This window comes from Pterocles gutturalis, unplaced genomic scaffold (assembly GCF_000699245.1).
Source record: "Pterocles gutturalis isolate BGI_N339 unplaced genomic scaffold, ASM69924v1 scaffold14090, whole genome shotgun sequence".
Lineage (NCBI taxonomy): Eukaryota > Metazoa > Chordata > Aves > Pterocliformes > Pteroclidae > Pterocles > Pterocles gutturalis.
Window position 1 is genome coordinate 27,437 of NW_010138425.1, and position 20,024 is coordinate 47,460.

At 46.5% G+C, this 20,024-nt stretch overlaps 1 protein-coding gene across 1 annotated transcript in view; it reads left to right on the forward strand.

The window, feature by feature from the left end:
- Positions 1 to 17,279, forward strand: part of ARHGEF4 (Rho guanine nucleotide exchange factor (GEF) 4) — a 39,167-nt gene extending 21,888 nt beyond the window's left edge. The window contains exons 2-10 of the mRNA XM_010083004.1: positions 6,139 to 6,318; positions 9,012 to 9,206; positions 10,233 to 10,412; positions 11,007 to 11,239; positions 12,623 to 12,752; positions 13,627 to 13,758; positions 14,789 to 15,032; positions 15,737 to 15,814; positions 17,122 to 17,279. Of these exons, the coding sequence (XP_010081306.1) occupies positions 6,193 to 6,318; positions 9,012 to 9,206; positions 10,233 to 10,412; positions 11,007 to 11,239; positions 12,623 to 12,752; positions 13,627 to 13,758; positions 14,789 to 15,032; positions 15,737 to 15,814; positions 17,122 to 17,279 (1,476 nt within the window). The 5' untranslated portion in view covers positions 6,139 to 6,192. The remainder of the gene's footprint in view (positions 1 to 6,138; positions 6,319 to 9,011; positions 9,207 to 10,232; positions 10,413 to 11,006; positions 11,240 to 12,622; positions 12,753 to 13,626; positions 13,759 to 14,788; positions 15,033 to 15,736; positions 15,815 to 17,121) is intronic.
- Positions 17,280 to 20,024: the final 2,745 nt, after the last annotated feature.

The following is a 20,024-nucleotide window of genomic DNA, read 5'->3' on the forward strand; positions in this document are numbered from 1 at the left end:
GCGTATAAAGAGCCATTCTGCCAGAGATCTGAGTCGCCTGGGGTAAAGGGGACTGTGGCACCTGGATCCTACCTTAACCTGGAGTGACAGGTACCGCACAACTGGGAGAGGTATGAGGAGTGGGTTAGCCAAAAGTTAAAGATACTTAAAGCACTTTTAAGTCTTAGAGCATTCCAAGCTCTTTAAGCCACTTTAAGGCTTTAGGTGGGTTTAAAATGCTTAAAACACTTTAAGGCCTCAGATGAGTTTAAGCTGTTTAAGCTGATTTAGAGCTTTGGAATGACTTAAGTTCTCTGGCTTTGGGTGCTTAAGGAGGTTTGAGGTCCTTTGAGCTCTTAATTGTAAAGGCCTTTCTGAACATTTTGAGAGAGGATGCAGCACATACCCACTCCTGTAACCTGCGCTCAGGGACTCCTTCCTCCTCCCTGAACGCCTCCCAGGCGATGTCTGAACAGCCAGGTTTCCCTGGGTACACTTTCATCTTCCCTTTTTTTTTGAGCAAAAAGAAAAGGCCAGAGTTGGACATCCATGTGGTACGGATGAACGGCTACTCCAGGTGTGTGGACTGACCTTCCTCCATGCGCCTGGCAAGCGCTGCGCGAGTAGGATAAGTGAGATCTGTCAGGTTGAAGTGCTGCACCTACCTCTGCCTGAGAAGTCCGAGCCAGGAAGATGACAGCCCTACAAGGACATCCTGACATCCTTGTAATTACTGTTGGCAGTTGCTAATTTTCCACCTGAAGGAGAGTGCTGCTGTACCTCAGGGAGCACCTCTGTCCCTGGCAAGTTAACATTTTCAGGGCTCATTGTTCTCAAGAGATTCTTGTGGGTAATATGAATAGTCAACGTTTTTTTTCTTCTGTGTTTTTCACTACCCTGATGTCCTCAAGCCAGCTCTGCAGGGCCAGCCAGTCAGCCTTTGAGCTGTGACTTGGGGTGGCTGCTCGGGAACAGGTGCAGGTATGGCCTGGCTCTCTCCCGGTGTGCCGTTCCAGGAGTGTCCCTGATGGGCTGTATCCAGATACCATGTGTTTAAATGGCCCTAAAGGACACACATTTCCTCGATCTCTTTTAAAAATCATCTGTGCGTTTGGCTCTGTGGCATCCCGTGGCACAGCTAAATTAAGCCCCACAGGAAAAAAGCACAGCTTTTGTACTAAACTTCTTGCCTGGCAATTTCGCTGGGCAGCCGTTGGCCTTGCATTAGGAATAACCATTTCGTAAGCCCTCACCTCGTGGCCACCCTCCATCCACCTTTCTCTATTGCAGCTTCAAGGTCTGTTTAGCTTGTACTGGCCTAGAAACTCTTCCCACATTTGATTCATGCTGCTCTCTGTGCCTTGTCTCGTTCTCCCTCTTTCTTTCTGAGTCATTCCTGACGTTCAGACTTTCTGACCCTGATGGAGCATGCCAATGTTTTCCTCAGTCTGTCTGCAGAGATGTTCCTGAGGAGCGGCTCATTTAGTCATTTATGTTAGATATTGCTTGTACTGCATTTGTCAGCATAGAATTTCATTTGTCGTTTTGTCACCCTGTCACTCAGCATTGTATCTGCTTGTTTAGAAAGAGTGAAAATATATTTCACTTATACCAGAAAATATACGTCTTATAGACATAGGTTTACATAAGAAACCTCTGGAAACGTGTAAGAAAGGTTAAAATGGGACCTACTTTACAGCTTTACTTACTGTAAGCACTACCAGCAACTGCAACATTTAACTACAAAACCTGATACAAAGACAACCCTTTGCAGAGTGCTAACAGGTTGGAGAAGGGCTTTGCTCCTGTTGTTTCATTATGCCAAACCTTAAGGATGTTAGTTGCCAAGATTAGCAGGCTCCCTTGGTATCCAGGTCATGGGAGAGTGGTGGTTGTGGTACCAAGGGCACTGACAGGGTCTAGATGAGTAGGTGTCCTCCTCACCTCCAGGTAACTATCCCCCCTCTTTCAGAAGAACTCTCCTGGCCTATTTCAGCCAAAAGTAAAATGGTCTAAAGACATTTCAGTCAGTTTGTTCTGCATTATAATAACCAGCTCCCATATCTTAGCTGAGGAACAGAGAACTTCTTGCATCCTTCTGGAGTTTGAAAAATCGCATTTACCTGGACTCAGATGGCCATGCACCTCGCATGCTCTCTCACGCTGTGCTCTTCACATACAGGCTGAAATACCATGGAGCCCAGCTCTGCCGCCTCCGCTTTCTGCAAGGGTTGCTTCCCTCCTCCTGTGGCACTTGATAAAGGGAGCTTTCGAAGCTTCTCCTTGCCTGCTGCGGGGGGACCCTCCTCCTCTTCCCATCTGTTAAAACCACTTCTGAGAGGGAATCAGGACTCAGATGATATAAATAAAAGGAAATAATGTAATTAATGCCAGTCAGAATGGTTTTGTGGAAAATAGTTCTTACCAAATAAATGTGATGACAAATGTTGAGTGTTTTGTAAATGGAGGCAGCTGTACTAGATGTCACATGAGGAGCTTGACTACAGGCACTGATTAAAAAAGCAGCACTATAGAATATCAGTGCAGCACGCTTAACTGGATTAAGATCTCGGCTGACTGACATCTCAGATTTGTTAAGGAGAATCACTGTCAAATTAAAATATTTTGAATGGAGATCTGCAGTGTTTGGTAGATGCCTGAGAGTCCTCCACTATCCTCAATCATTGCTCTAAAATCTCTGCTGAAAAAATACGCAGCTGACACAGTAGGCAAAAGGACAATGAATGCTGCGGGCATGGCTTGGCTGGAGACATGGTGAGCACGGCTATGCTTCTCAAGCAATGAAGACAACCCATTGCCCAGGGGGGACACACGTCTGGTGTAACGCTGTGGCACGAAGGTCTTTGTTACCCTGAAACGTGTAGACAGAGCAGCAAGAAGCAATGAAGTGTCTGCTGTGGCTGTGGAGTTGTGTCAGTGGTTCTGGCACCCTGCAACCAGGCAGCAAGTCTCAGCTAGCCCAAATTCCTCCCTGGCAGTGAAGGGAGACAGGACCCCTGGGGACTCGGTTGATTCATCGTGCTAAGGAAGATGCCTAAGATGAACCCTTCCCTGGGGTGCCTGTCTCTCTCCACTAAGGGTAGACGCTCCATGAAGACAATCAAGATAACTCGTTTGGACTAAATGCCTGCTGTTCAAATGGCAGCAGCTCTGTGAGATAAAGTTAATCTCTGTTGTCCATCATTAACCAGTGAAGCTAAAAGTTTTGAGAGGAAGCAAGAGAAAGCTGTCAGGATTTGAAAACCATCCCCTAGGTTCAGTTTAAGGGAGAGGCTAGCTGGCTTCTACCCATGTTCAGAAAAAATAAGTATTTGCACTTTGCATGAGAGAAGGCAGAAGAGAAGTTCTGAAAGCAAAGTGACGGGTGAAGGAACTGGGCTGGGGTATGCTTTGCCTCTGGGGTCAGGACTGCTGCAGGGTTCAAATGTTTGATGTGCTGACCCAGTTCAGCTTCAGTCTGTAATACACCAAGTTGGGGGGGAGGGAGGGGGGGCAAGCAACAAACACAGGCTTCACATCAACCATTCTAGTTCACCGGGAAGGGCTTGGGTTCAGGTGCTCTTCATGGAAGGTGTCTGTTTTATGGTCACAGAGCTGAAAAGTAAATTCCATTTTATTGGCACCTTCTCCCTGAACTGCCCTGTTCCCAGGATCTTCTGATGCTCCTGGGTTCATTTTTTTCCTTTGTATGATCCAGTGTACTTGGCATTATCAAGAGAAAGCTATTCAAATTTTATTCAATTAGAACCAAGTAGCTCAAAGACAAACATTGCCTAAAGGAGTCTTCATCCCTCCTTCTGTAACTTGCCAAGATCTTTTATCTCTGTTAGTATTGCCTGGAGCTTCTGTCAGAGCAAGACCAGGACATACAAGGTAATTATGTCAAGGTGTCCAGCCTGACACAACCAGGGACCAAGTAGCTGGAATGCAAACAAGCCCACAGACTGGACCTTGGCACGCCACACCTGTCTGCCCACGTCTAATGGACTTAATTTGGGGCAGCTACGGCAATAGCCCTGGCTGTGTCTCCTCTGTGCCAGCCTGTGCATGGGCATTGCTTGGAGGAGTAACACAGCAGACCTCCCCCCTCCATCTCTCTGCGAGACGCTGAGCAGCCTGCACAAGTGGCATCTGCTGTGTTTGCAAACGGGCAGGAAGGAAAGAGCTGCAGAGGCACGAGTGCTAATGCAATATTAGAGCTGCAGTCAGTTTCCAGTTTTGAAGCATCAGTGTTAGTACCTGACAAGACCTACAAGTGTTTCAAAAATATGAATAATGCTGAGTATGTGTTAAGCTCGTCCAACTATATGCAATATGCCTGTTAAGTGAACTATGCGTAAAAAGCAGCACACAGCTCTAACAGCTGTATGTGTTCACTGTCAGGCCAAATGTCCTCTCCCACCACAGCTTGTTTGGACAGATACCTGCATTTGACTGGGTGTGGCTGCCTCTGCTGTATGGTGCGTTCATCACTGTCTCTTGCTGTTTGGTTTTCTGAGGCTAATGATCCTACTTCTCTGCTTGTGATCAAAGCCTGTCCCTGCTATAGGAGCTTAGACTAGTGAGGCACCGTTTAAGACTCTTGGATGATTTTCCCCTCGTGCCACTGGCCAGCTGTATGACAGCAGCATGTCCCTTATGTTCTCTGCTTGCTGGGCCCCCCCACAGCGACTGCGCACCTCTGTGAAGAGCAGACACCTGCAGCAAGGATGCACTCAGCCCTGTGGAGGTGCAGCGGAGGGCAGCTGGGAAAAGGCAGTGTGGGGAGTGCCGGCACACCGGCTGTGTAGATAAGTGGGAACCTCTCATCCTCTCCTTCCCCATCATCCTGTTATTTCTGACAAAATGGAAACGCTGTGTTAAGCTGTTTCTGGTTCAGTGAAGGGGCATTTGCTATCCAAAGGCAGGCTGTATTTCAATTTTCTTTAAAATGCCTCGTTAACTCTCTCCTGCTTTACTGTATGCACAACCGTCCTAACTTTCTTTTACAATGTACATCTTTCTTCTTGAGGGAGTGGCAAAAAATAGTAACCCAGAGCAGCAGACAACTATGACCGAGCATCCTCATGTGCCCAGCATGGATGACGCGTGCATTATGTGGCTGTGGTGACACTGCTGCAATGATGTGTGATGTACCATGGTCAGTGGGTTTTGTACAGGTTGTTTTTCTCCCTCGTGCTGCATGGATTGCTCTTTCTGTTGTTTTCCAAGAATTTATGGTTGCGCTATTTTTCTGGAGAAAAATAGGGCTTCACTGCTATTCCAAAATTACTGAGGAAGTCCTTTTTAGCAAGACTCCCGTATACATGCTGCCTTCTTGGGGAAATCTTAGGTGTTCAGACATGCTCAGGTCCTGAGAAGCCTGTGCATGTAACTCTGTAGTTGCTGAAATTCAGGCGAGACTGTGCCGTGATAGACCTGTGGGCATCAGGCAGGCACTCCTGTTGTAGTGCCCAGCAGGACCACTGCACCTAGTGTGAATAGTGGAGAATGGCATCAGGCGGATCCAGACACAATCACCTCTGTGTTCAAGAGTCCCCCCACAGCCTCCAGCCATGTGGGGTGGGTTTTATGGTTTGGTTTGGGTTTTTTTTTTCAGTTGTTGAGGGTCCTTTTCTTCCTAGAGCAGGCCCTCTAGGGGACATGCAGTACATAACCATTGTCCCTCAGCAGGTACTTAAAACTCTCCAGGAGACTTATTTTAAGCAGCCAAGCTTAAGTGGTAGGTTTAACCATCTTAAAGACTTAAGGCTCCCTCCATCCTGGACTAGCTCCGAGGCCTCAGTATACTTTCTCCTAAGTATGTCTCTAAACATTGGTGCTCAAGGTTTTATTTCACAGCTTTCCAAAGCAGAGCTGCACTGGCAGCACAAGAGCATCCTCCACCGACAAGGTACCACTGAGCTCTGTTTGCTGTCTGAGGCAAAGTCACCAGTGGGAAATTCCAGAGCATCAAATTTATGTTCTTTATGGTAGCAAATGTACTGTGTGCAAATGATTCTGAATAAATGCTAGTGAGAGCAAGGTCGGTTGAAACAACAGCCACACTAGTACCAACTCCTTTTCACATTGCTCGTGGGGAGTAAGCGGTTATCAACGCTTGTTGGGAGCTGACAGTTTGACTTGCTCTGTTCACAGCTCATCAGCGATGGCAGCGTGGTGTATGCAGAAGCCCTATGGGACCATGTCACGATGGATGACCAAGAGCTGGGATTCAAGGCTGGCGATGTCATTGAAGTAATGGATGCTACCAACAAGGAGTGGTGGTGGGGGAGGATTCTGGACAGCGAAGGCTGGTTTCCAGCCAGCTTTGTACGGGTAAGAGCTTGGTGTTTCTTTATACTTCGCCATTAGCACCAAGTGCTTGGGTTTTTTTTCTCCAGGTTTAGTGTTCTGTAGCAACTCCTGAGCACATTCACTACTAGAGACAGTTGATTCAACATGTCTTGTTACTATTCCTCCACACATGGCTACAGACTATCAGGCCCTCCTGCTGAGCTGCACCAGTGTGGAGAAGTCGCTCTTTACATGAGTGACTCAGGGCAAGGTTCAGTTTCAGACTCTGGAGCAAGGCTGAGCTGTGCCAGCTGGGGAGCTGCCCTGCATGCTGGTTTGCAGCCTGGGCTCCTGCTTACCCATATGTATATTGGCTAGTTTGTGCCCAAGCACACAGCATCCCCTTCAGGAGCGAGCAACAAATACTCTCCTAGAGGAATCCCAGATGCAGCTGGCAGAGGTCTTCACTCGAGTGTCCACTTCAGACAGTATGGATAAGCATGGCACCAAATTTAGCTTTTTCTATCTGGTGCTGGGTCCAGTGCAATGCCACATCCCAAAGCATGCAGCCACCTGACTCGTGCACGCAACTTCTCTTAGCCCTGGGTTTTAAAAACATCAGCCTGCTGGGCTACCACATAGTACCGTATTCCAGGTGTTTAAAAATGGAGGGAAAACCAAAAAAATGTCTTGGAGGTCATGTGGGACATGATGAGGGGGAGATATGAAACACTTGATGCTTTTGGGCCAAGGCTTCTGGGGCCAAGGCTCTCCCCTGGAGTCCGCTACAAAGCACATAGAAATAGCTGTACAGAACAGCCCGGACACACCCAGCTGGGTACTGCAGAGGTTGGATTAATCTCTACAGAGCATTCTGAAACACATCTGAATTCTCTCTGCAAGTGGGGGGCAAAACAAGAGTCCAGGTACCTGCTGTGCACGCCTTTCCTGCTGTGAGGAGAAAGGCTTTTTTCCTTTCTTTGGGGTGTGGATGCCTGACTCCGCCTTCACCTCTTCAGAGCAGGCTCCTCAGTACTGCAAAGGCAACTGGGTGCCTAAGGGCAGAGATTCTCAGCCCTTTAGCTCTTTATCCAGGTCACTTCAGATCACAAGTGACCCAAAACCAGGTGAAGCTTGAAAGGAGGTGATACAAGGTGATACAGTGTCTGTAGCAAAAGTCCTTGGAGAAGTGGGGCAGTCAGTGCTATAAAAGTTTTGAAATGCTTTGTTACAGAGTGCAGGAGACTGGGGTGAACAACTATTGCAAACGGTGGATGTTTTTGCAAGATTACTAGGTCCAAACTCTCAGCGCTGGTGAGGATAGAACTGCTTTTTTCGCCGTCAAAACACAGGCGTCTTTTTCTTTCACATTACTGATAAGTTGGATTGTTGTCCTGGCTGGCAAAAACCCGTGACAGTATTTCAGGGAAAAGCAGACTAGCGCTAGCTATTAGGGATGCAGAGAACAAGTTCTTTCAGCAGAGTAATTACAACACTCGTTCAAGCGTCTGAGTGAAGATTTCCTGCTAACTATCACTGGGTCTCAAGCTTACTGCTGGGAAGGCTGGTGTGCTTGGGGACTTGGATAAATCTGCAGGTCTCTTGGTTACTCCACGCAAGTTTCAGGCCAAGGTCTGAGTTTAAGACTAGCCAATGTTGTTCTGCTCACAGTGAAGGAAAACCAGGACTGCATGTCTTGAGGGCTTCACCAGCTGTACACAGTGAGTAAATGTCATCTATGCCTATGCTGAACAAGGGATGGGTATGCACTGGTTTTTATATGTAGACAGATGTGTATGAGTGGTAAGTAATCCTGCCTAGAAGAAACTACATTGAAAGTTTAAAGCAGTTCTGTGTCATTGTAATAAAAATGCCTATAGTTACGTGTGTTCCTACTTCTCGTTTCTTCTCTGTGCTGAGTTACTCTGTGCAAGTGCACAAAATAATATTCCCATGAGCACTCTAAGAGATACTGTCCACAAAATATTCCCATGGACACTCTAAGAGCTATGGTACTAAGACATAAAAGACAGTTTGTAAGTGAAATGCACCGACAGTTGCCTGCTATTAACTAAGCTGCTTTGCTGTTGTGGTCAATGCAGACTCTGCAGGAGGGTGTGTTTGCAGAACGCTGCTGTTCTCTGCTCATGCTGTGCTGCCATCTCACGGGCACTATGAAGGAACCATGAGTTTCACAGGCAGCCCTGTAATGTCATGCCATTCCTTACCACATTATATGCCCACTGGCATCTCTATCTGCTTTGACATTAGCAATAAATTCTCTTTAGATAATCTTGGGGAGGCAGATAGTGAGAGGCCATCTGCTACTCATAATATGAGAACAACAATAACGTTATTTACTGGTTTCGCCCCTCCCTCCCTAAGCAACCCCTCGCAAGTACCTAAGCAGCTTTCCTGTCCTGATTCTGGATGTATTCTTCCTGGAGGACTCCGTATCATTCCTGTGACTTCTGTCCACAAGAGATGCCTGCTTAAAAACACCCATGTCACACCGCAGGAGCAGCTGTCGTGTGGCTTGAAACTGCCCTCCCCAAACTGGCTATCTGGCCTTAGCTTCCCTGAGGGGAAAATACAATATACATGCAGCAGCCCTTGTCACTCCTTATCCTAGCTCAGTCTTTGTCTGCCATTCAGTCAACTGTCCCAAACTTGTTTTCCTCAGAAGAGTTGTGTTTAGCAATACAAACGATTAACATCTTGCGTGTCTGGCACAGCTGCGAGTAAACCAGGATGAACCCATGGACGATTATCCCCTGAAGGTAGAGGGTGGCAAAGAGGACGATTCCAGCAGTGGCACCCGCCGCTTTGGGATGGGGCAGACCACCAAAGATCAAATGAGGACCAACGTCATCAATGAGATCATAAGCACAGAGAGAGATTACATCAAGCATCTGAAGGACATCTGTGAGGTAAGGGAATAAAGGGGGAAGTGAATGTCAGAACGTGTCTGAAGGATAATAACAGAGTATGTCCCATTCTTGCCCAGAGTTACCCAAAGCAGGTAACTTTTCTTTTCTGAAAAAGAGACTGTATTTCCATCAGAGCCTGCTCGGCTAAATGGTGTTGTGTGCTTAGAAAGCAGGAGACAATTCATGACAGCAATATCCCAAATGCCTCTGTATTTGCAGCACCAACTTGGGCTCTGACTAAATTGAATTAATTGAATTTCCCAAGCCAGAGAAAAGTAAATGTCTAGCATTGCTGTCCTCTTTAATATATGTTCTAAGGTAATGCAATCAGCAACTCCAGCCTTCAGGCAAGTCATCCTCAGATCAAAACAATGGAGCGATGTTCAGCCAATTAGGTCTTTCACTTGAAAATATGCTGAGTATTGCAACACCTCGTCCGGAAGAGACACGCTGTCATATACACTGGGGTAAATGAAGGTAATTGATAAGAGTGTCGCAGGAACATAGTTCTTCACTGAAATGACACAAAAATGTAGTGCCTTCCAGGAAAGCCAGCTGGGGCAAAGCAACACGCAGTTAACAAACAAGCCTTTCCTCCTGCAGTGTCTCCCCATGTTCTTTGTGCCCTCCTTCTCCCTTGAGTCAACCAGGCATTTCCTAACTCAAGCATCCAAACCAGATCCACAACTGTGGCCAAAATCGGTGGATCAGTGCTGGGGTCAGAACACCCCGTAGCCCGCAGACAGATAAAGGTTTCTTTCACAGGAGAGAAAGCAGCTCTGGGGCTCCTTCAAGTGAGGATTAGAGTATCATTTAAGGCAGTGATGTAACTGTGGCTTGGTTTCTATTTCTACCATGTTTTGAGTGGTTTTAAAGGAAATAATAGCTAACACCTGGCTGCACCTACGCAGGCAGGGGGCACAGGAACCTGGTGTACAACTGACTACAGTCCATGGGGTTTTTTGTTGATAACCAAAGACCACAGAGCAAATGTTCAGGAAGCTTTCCAATTTGGTTTCCTCCTAGGGTTATATTAAGCAGTGCCGCAAAAGAGCTGACATGTTTACAGAAGAGCAGCTGAAGACAATCTTTGGGAATATTGAGGACATCTACAGGTGCCAGAAGAAATTTGTTAAAGCACTAGAGAAGAAATTCAACAAAGACCACCCACATTTGAGTGAGGTTGGCTCATGCTTCTTGGAATATGTAAGTAAATTTGACTTCATGGGAAAGGGGTAGCTGAGCATGGACTAAGCCAGAGGAATTAGAAATTGATCTGACAGAACTGAAGCTCTGTTTAAAAAAACCCCACCTAAGCAAATTAAATGCCACCACCACCCCCGTTACCCACCTCCCAACCAAACATCCCCTAGCTCTTGTGGCTGTGGAAAGAACATTTCCAAAGTGCCTCAGCTTCTGAGCACTGTACTCCCTGCCGGACCATGCTGCTTTAGGCAAAAACATAGGAAGATTCCAAAATCCTGAGCTGGACTTGAGTTTACCGCTATGGTATCTTCAGGTCAGTGCAGGATCAGCAATGGCTGATCCGGTCATTAGAAACACTCAGCCGAGCCCAGGCCAGAACGAATGGCAACATCTCAGCCTCACAGATAAGCTGCATGTGCTGTAGCTTGTAATAAACCCTGCCCATCGCCAGGTTTATGTCTCCAGGCTTCCAAATCTGGGGAGGACAAAAATTACCAAAGAGCAGGCCCTGCACAGGGAACCCGCACACAGCAGTTTGATCCAGGCCATCACGCTGAAGAACATGGACAGTAAATCCCTTCAATTCCCTTGCAGCAAACAGAATTCCAGATATACTCTGAATACTGCAACAACCACCCCAACGCCTGCATGGAGCTGTCCCGCCTCGCCAAAGTTAACAAGTACGTCTACTTCTTTGAAGCCTGCCGCCTGCTGCAGAAGATGATCGACATCTCTCTGGATGGGTTTCTGCTGACTCCCGTGCAGAAAATCTGCAAATATCCGCTGCAACTGGCTGAACTTCTCAAATACACCAACCCCCAGCACAGGTAGGCCAGCATGGTGGGGAGGGAAGGAGCGAGACTGGTCTCATGGAAATGGACTAATGCAGAATTGTGTATTGAGGGCAGCTTGCCAAGAGCAACCAATGCCACAATTCTTCTGCGTCACCTTGTAGAAATCAGGAAAAAAAAGTATTTTTCTATCAAATACATCATCTCCCATTACAGTAGCACTAGGCTTTCCTGTCTGTCACAGACCTGGAGCTGCAAGGTCTACCTCATTAATGGTACTTTTCTATTTTATTTGGCCCGTTTATCTGTGATACCAGCACATATATACTTTGGAGTTAAACATTTCCAGCGGTGGTGTTGAAAACTTTGCCTCCAAAAGCACAAGTTGAATATACCCAAAAATGTCCATGTAACTACACCACAGCACGTCAGGGCTGAGTGGTGGGCATGACTTTTGCCCAGTGCTTCCCCAGTGGGAAGCCATGGCCTGCAGCAGTCAAGCCAGGCGCACTCGGTGCCTCTTCAGCACCAGCTCAAAAGCCTCCATGTCCACTGCTCCACTTCAGGGTGAAGGCACCACCCTCAGCTCAAATAACTATGTCACTTAATCAAGCATCTGAAAAAAATTAGCTACAGAAGTAAGACATGAAAAAGCTGTACTAAAGAAAAGGGTTGGTAGTGGTCCATTGTGGCTTTGCTTAAATTTTACTTTCCTACTTTCAGTACAGCTATTTTTCAGAATGATTTTAAGCACGGCTTATTAAATCTCTAAGTATGTTGTTCTGAAGCTGATCTCTTGACAGAAAGCTCCTTAATGCAGTACACAGATGTTTAAAAATTGTGTTAGAGACAAGCTGTGCAGAACAGCTCCTTCCCAGCTACTCTAAACGCGTCAGAAGTAGCTGGTGGCAGCAGATGGTGTGTGAGGAAGGGTAGATCAGCTTCTGTCCTACCCTTCCAGATAAACTGTTGGCTCTTCTTTGAAATGCAGCCAGTTATTGCTGCGCTGCCTTTCCTATGCAGGACAGAATCAGTCCTTGTATAAACACATTGGCATTGTGAATATATTGTATAATGTTTTGGAAAAATCAAGGCTTAGAAAGCCCTGGAGATTCTTCCAGCAACTCACGTTCACACCTCTGTGGCTGAATTTGATTGCTCCCCCCCTTCCCTTCAACAAATTGGGCCTGGATTTTCTACAAGGCTATACTCTGTGCCTCAAAACCAGCAAGTATTTGAAAAGCTACCCCTAGAAACATGTACCTTGGACTTCCAGTAGAGAACAGCTGGGATAACTGCACATGGAACCCATGTTTTCTGCTGTCCAGCCCTAGACCGTGGTAGACTGCACTCCTTTGGAGCGTAGGTGCAATAAGCCCGTGTCATTTTGTCATGCCTAATGCCTCTGTCCTACCCTAGGGATTTTAAAGATGTTGAAGCTGCCTTAAATGCCATGAAGAACGTTGCTCGGCTCATCAATGAGAGAAAGCGGCGTCTGGAGAACATTGACAAAATTGCTCAGTGGCAGAGCTCAATAGAAGACTGGGAGGTAAGAGATCTCCTTTCCCCATTAATTGAATGTTCGATGTTGCCTCTCTTCCCCCCTCTCCAACAGCTCTGCTTTCAGCAAGATCTTCATAAGGACTACTGTCTAGCCCTGCCTCAGTTCTGCTGCCCCCCTTTGGATGTGCTTTTTTATTTAAAGAGATGTGATCTTTCAGTACACCTGAAAAGGTCTAGCACATAACCCAGGTAGATCAGCTGCCTTTTCATGTTCTCCGGGATTTTTTGCTTCCCCATTTTCCTTGCAGAATAAAATTAGCATGTAGGTTGGTGAAATCCTATTATTTTCCTCTTGCCCCCCATTTTATCTTGAGTGATTTCAAGCTCTCAAGATGAGCAGAATTGCCCCTTAATGCTTAATAAGCTTGCAGAAAGGCAAGCCAAGCAAAGGAACCCACAGTTCCCTGTAGACTCATTAAAAAAAAAAAAAAAGCTACATAAAAGAAACTAAATTTTTTAAATCCTAGACTCAATAAACCCAGACTGTCTCTCTCCCAAAGGATGTCAGGCTAAATTCTCAGCTCTCTGCTTATGTGTCTCCTTTAATGTCAGGGATGGATCAGCTGCTCTGAGCCGACTCCCTGGAACAGGAGATTTTTTTTTTAATTTGACACACTGTTGTTCTCAAATTCAGCTCCCATTCACTGGGTGCCGAGGCCACAGTGTCTCCCCGATGTGACAAGGACTGCCCTCCAGCACAGAGGCTCCCTCTCAGTCCCAGAGGAGATGTTTGTCAGCGGGAATTCAAGCCACACAGGCCCCTCTGTCAACCTGAGGTTCTCTTATGAGACTGCAAGTTTACTTCTTCCCCCCCCGTTTTCAGATGGCTGAGGCCAAACTGTTCTTTGTGCTGTTCTCAGGGTGAAGATGTCCTAGTCAGAAGCTCAGAACTCATCTATTCTGGGGAATTAACCAAAATCTCCCACCCTCAAGCCAAGAGCCAACAGAGGATGTTCTTTCTCTTCGATCACCAGCTTGTCTGCTGCAAGAAGGTAACCTCGCTCACCAGGCACAAATGCTATCTGCTACAGTGCTGAAGAACTGGAGCGAACTCCTGCTCTACCCCTTTGGTTCCTCAGTGCTTACTGGCACCACACGTACGGCTGGCACAGAGATTTCTGTGTGCGTTTGTTGCAGTCACTTCTCTGACATCCTGGTGTGTTGTGTGCACCTGGCCACAGCAATAAGCTACAGGAACTAACTCCTGGCCTAACTCCTATAGCAAGAGAGGAAAGCATTGTGCTGCTTTAAGGGTTAGCGTATGGGTGTATTTTATACAACTCAAGTATGAGCATTGTCACCCCTTTTCTTTTAAATATAGTGGGGTTTTTTCAAATGCACTGCCACGTGAGATTAGTACCCTATTCAGAAGGTAACTGCAGCTTTGATGGAGAGCTACAGGCCTTGACAGCCAGTAAGACGATATTAACATATGTAAGTCTGTAAGTACAGCCCATGCTATTTTTCATAACCTAAGTAATAAAAGAAATCTTCCTGTTTTGAGCAAATGAAAGGTATCTTCCATTGGAATTTCAGAACTGAACATGCCAATTTTTTTTGCATAATCCATGGCATACAGGCAACACCAGGTATCACTGCTCTCAAATTTGCTTTTCATTGTCAACACAAACAACCCAAAGCTGATTAGCTTTTTGTTGTTGTTTCTCACTGGGACTGTAGGATTCAAGTACTATTTTCTGACACAGGCTTAATGAGGATTTGGGATCATGTGCAAGAACACAAGCTTGCTTCTCATTCAGAGCTCTTCAGGGCAGCTGCTATCCCGCAGTGGTAGATACCAGCTTGTCCTGACCCCACTAAGAAACCATGCCAACAGTGTCACCAGGAGCTTGGTGCTCTGCAATGTCATAGATTCACGGCCATTGACAATTTTTTTTCTTTCAGGACTGTAATGACTGCCAAGAAGATTAAATTTACTTCATCATATCAAAGAAAACAAATGTTTAAAGAAGGGGGATAGAACAGCAACATCTGCATGAGTCTGTGTGATCTCTCTTACAGGACCTTCTACGCCGGGACATCTTGTATTATAAGAGTCGGATCAACATGGATGATATGGAAATACTGGATGTAGAAGATGGGAAGGACAAGGACTTCAATATCAGCGTGAAAAATGCATTTAAGCTGCACTGCCGAGATGCTGAGGAAGTCCACTTATTCTGTGCAAAAAAGCCTGAGCAGAAACAGCGCTGGCTGAAGGCATTTGAGAATGAAAGGAGACAGGTTCAGCTTGACCAGGAGACAGGTATGGAAAGAGCAATGTTGTGAGGCAGTGAGGGGTTTTTTTGTTGGGTTTTTTTGGGTTTGTTTGTTTTCCCCTCTTCTTTTTTAACCACCAGCCAATGCACAGGAGTGAAAGGGCAGGAAGTCAGTCCATGCTCCAATCCAGCTCTGGGCTGCTGAACTGCACATTCTGAATGAATCTGTGGAACTGAAAAAAAATAATACAAAGCACCATGAGCAGACACTGCAGTATGTCCTCAGGGAGAGGCTGATGTGTCTTTAATGAGTTCAGGCAAAGCTGACAAAATAGTGAATATGTTACACACAGCTTCCATTATTTTGCAGTATAGTGTGAAGTGCCCAACTTGGCGATATCTACACAAAACATGTTTGGTCAAGGGTTCTCATTGTGAGAGAGGGTTTTCACTGTTTGGTCCCAAAGCTGCTTAATTCAGACTTCTGTCACAACTGGTCTGGACTGGCTTCTTCACCCAGCAAAGCACTGGGGGAAGGGCAGGCAGTAAACCTTGCATGAGTGGTAGGGAGAGTTGTGCAGCACAGCACAGGCTGGTGGGAGCAGTGTGAACCCCTTCCAGCTTTGGGAGTAATTCTAGCTTGTGACCTCTTACCTCACGCATTTTGCTATTTCTGTTACTGTCTATGCCCGTATCTTCCCATGAGATACAAAATGATGACCTGCTGCTGACAAGCTATTTTATCTTCAAGGTTTTTCGATCACAGAGGTGCAGAAAAAGCAGGCAATGCTGAATGCCAGCAAGCAGCACCACACTGGGAAGCCTAAGGGTGAGTCACACCTGAACATACAACCACTGATAGCGCAGGGAGGGGGGGGGAAGTGTGCATGTGATGGTTCTGCAGTTACTGTATGGAAATAGTTTCAATGAAATGGCATTAACAAACTCTTGGAAAGGCCAGATGGTGAGCTCTGATGTGACAACCTGAAGTATAGTTCCTGGCAGATTCAGAGGGCTGGAGTCAGGAAACTATTCCTAACTCCAGGAGAGCTGCTTTGCACCTCGTCACCGAGCACTGTGCCAAAAATCACAGTTAGGTACAAGCAGGCAGCTACTGTTCAAAGGCTAGTTCACAGCCTCACCCTAGCAGCCAGGCTCTCCAAGCAGTATGGCATTCTGTGAAAGCAGTTGTGAAAAGACAAGATGAAGTGAAGTGTTGTAGTAATCCTCAGTATTTGGGATTGCCTTTGATGATCTTAAAGTTGTCTTTTCCAACCTCAATGATTCTATGATGCAAAGGTCTATAAAGGTTAGTGCAGCAGAGAGTATTCCTGCCTGGGCAGTTGCACCTCTGGAAGATGCTTTGAAACCTGTGATTTTGGCAGAATGCCATGGGTAGGTACAATACTCATTGACAGAGCTGTTCGTTAAAACTTTAAGAGACAAGGAAGATTTAGCAGCAGCCAGGTGAGCGTGAACGCACTGTCAGCTGAAGATTCCTGCTACCCCACTTTGTGATGCCACCACCCTTCTTTATATCTAGAGGAGCAGATGTCACTTGCTTTCCTTGGAGAGGAAACCACTTCCTCTGGGTGGTACCAGCCAGCAGTTAAATCCTAGCCAGGTCTCCAGTAAGAAAGCTTGGCTAAATTTCAAAACAAGTCAAAAGTAAGATTTGGCTGCAGGGAGTTTGGAAGGAGGCCAGACCTCTCTCAACAGAGCAAAGCCCCAGAGGGGCGAAGCAGTAGAGGAGACCCCACCAGCCAGCCCTGTCCACAGGCTCAGGCCATGAAGACTCAGAAATCCAGTGCAGGGTTAGTCGTAACAGGCAACAGCCGCATGTGCACATCAGCTGCTTCTCCCAAAACAACCAAAGTCACCAGTTAAGCTTGTCAGAAATTATGAGCTACAGCTATTTAGCCCTGCTATACTGGTGACAGAACAGCTGTCAGTTATGCTTCACATTTCTGGGACTTCCACACATCAACTCTAAGCCTAAAAAAGCAGCACTGAAACGACAGGTAATACTAAGACAAACCCGATTCACTCCCCTGCAGGTTTAACAGGGATTGGGCAGGGGGTGGGGAAGGGAGCTATGCTCAACTAACACGCTTCCCCATCTCCTCCTCCTCACAGCTGTCACCAGGCCATACTATGACTTTCTCATGCGTCAGAAGCATCCCACCCTGCCGACTACGCTCCCTCAGCAGCAAGTCTTCATGCTGGCAGAGCCCAAGCGCAAGCCCTCGAACTTCTGGCAGAACATCAGCAGGCTGACGCCCTTCCGGAAATAAGGGCAGCCCTGTGTTTGTGCCTGAACCCCTTCCGAGAAAGCACTTTATCCGCCAGTCCTGGGAGGTGGAGCCCAGGTTCTCCCAATCCTTTGTTTACAGAGGATGGCACACGTGCTCCTGCCTTCCCTATTTACTCTGCAGACCAGCTGCCCGCCCTGGCTCTGAGGTGAGACACTGCGTGTGTTCGCACACACGTGTGCGTTTGTGCCATCCCACTGAGCCAGCCTTGCACAGCACCCAAGACGCAAACTTCCAGGAAGAGCTCAGAGGAGGGAGCCTGACGTGTTTCATGGGAAAAGATTTTGCCAGTCGGCTGTACTGTGACTGACTCCTTCCTGCTGTGAACACGACTGCTGTCTGGCAGCTGTCAGAGGGGATGGCAGCCAACATCTGCCAGCTCCATGTCCACTGACATGCTCAGACCAACAGTTCAGAGTCACTGACATCATTATCTGTTTTCCACGGAGGAATAAACCCTTGTGGTCTCTGCCCACCCCTGCTCCCCACACTTCTCAAAGACATGATCCTCCTCCACACTAACTCATTCAGTTAGCCTTTGCAGGCACTCAGACAAGACAACAGTGAGTATTGCACTGTGACCTTTTTCTTTCCTTTAGTTCAACACCACTGATGAACCATATAGTACATTAAACTGTGCCAATCAACCTGCAGCATGAGTAAAGTTCAAGAATCTCTCTAGTGGGTTTGAGTTACATAAGTTAGAAAAAAATGTGCCTAATTAATACCACACTCAGTTCCTTGGATTCTTGTCTCTCCATCATTCTGCCGTATTTCCTGGCCACTGAAAATGTTCATTGTTTGTAATGTGTTTATTTATGGTAAAAAAAATCAGAGCTGTGTATTTTGTAAGTCTATAACTGTTCTTGTCAGATGTTGTTAACTTGATGCCTGTTTTGTCTGTTTAATTTTTTTTTTTTTAGAAAGGTCAATATTTGCAAACCTAGCTCCCAGAAGTCAGAGTCTACAGTTCAGCTCTGAAAGACTAAAACCATGGTCATTATGCAAATTCCCACAGACCCTCAATGCCAAGGCTATTACTACAGGTTTTTGACATCTTAAAAAAAAAAAAAAAATATGGAAAGCCACTTTAACAAGGCCCAAACTTGGCACTAGGAGCCTCACTTTAAGTACCCGAGTTTCAAACTGTGGCCAAAAAGAATTAAGTTAAACCTTGGTTAGCAAAAGGAAAGATTTGCCTTACCATAGCGAGAGTTAGAAGCCATACTGACTGAATTCCCTAGCTTAGGAGACATGCTGTGACAGGAGAAGGAAGACACCTGCTCATTCCAACATGATGTTAGCGTGAGTGAGCACTAACTGTCTGCAGAGCTCAGAAGCTCAGTGTTTGTTGATGCTGCAGCTGACCAAAGGCTGGTCATCCAGGGCTATCTGAATTCAGTAGCATGTACAAAGTCATTCTTGCACTATATCTTCCCCCTCCCCTCCCCCAGACCAGGGGCAACATTTAATTTCATAAAGAAACTTGTAAAAGTGACTCTCAGCCTGTGTTTGTCTCTAACATGTCTCTCTCTGTGAACTTGTTTCTCTTCAAAGTTGATGTAGAGATTCTGCTCTTGCAGCTTAAAATCCCCCAACCATTAATGAGTAGAAGCCATGCTAGAAGGTAGTTACCCTTAACAAAGGCATCCTTGGATGGAAGACTGGTGAAACAGACTATATCAGAGATGTGCTGGTCACTTACTTAGAACACTGATCAAGGTTAGCAAGTCACCAGCTCCCAAATGCCTGCTAGTTACTTAAATGGAAAACATGTCTAGAAAAACAAAAAAAAAAACCCAAACCTGCAGGGGATGCTCAAGCCCACTTTGAGCAACATTGAGGAACAGCAAACACCAAGAACCACACTTGAAAGAGAACCCAGCTGCTGCTCCTGGGCAAGGCCCACCTGCACAGCTTGCTCTACTGCCCTTGTTCCTGGGAACACACACAGGTCCATGCTCTTCTCCTAGCAGAACCCAATGTGACATCACCATTCAGTATGGTCCTGCAGGGAGTGGTGACTAAAAACCCCAAGAAGTTCCCTGCCATGGAGAATCACAAGAGATGGCCACCCACGGAAGGTTCAGCACCACCACCCCACCCCACGCCCCCCCATGTCACCCAGTGCCATAGAGGAAAATGAGGCTTACCACACTGGAAGCAGAGCCTTGAGATGCTGTCTGCCTGCCTCACAGTGACCTGAACCAGCACAAACTTTTACAGGTCTGGTCTGTCATTTGTCAAAAGACATCTCTCATGGCAGGCAGCAGTTGGGAAACTGAGCCAGTGGGCCATGGCAGGAATGGCCTTCAAACACTGCAACAAATAGGTGTGGTTCACTAAAATGGGGAAGGGGAAAAAAAAAAAAAAACCCACACAAAAAACCAACTGCAAACCACCAACAAACAAAACAAAACAAAAAAAGTCAGCCCTCGTTTGCACACTACAACTGCATTATCAGCCTTAGAGTGCTTAGCATTGCTTGTCATCTTCACCATCTTGTCCTTTCAACCCACACACTCTCCATGAGCCCTGGCTAAGCTCTCCTCATGGTCCAGTGCATGTGGCAGCAACATGATCTTTTGACAGCTGGGTCTCTCAACCTGAGCTAAGAACATCTGTGCTCTACCCTTGAGAGGACAGTGTATAGATACTTGAGGGAGAACTTAAAAAAAAAACCCCACAAATCCAAACATACAAACAAACCCCCCCCCCCAAAACCCC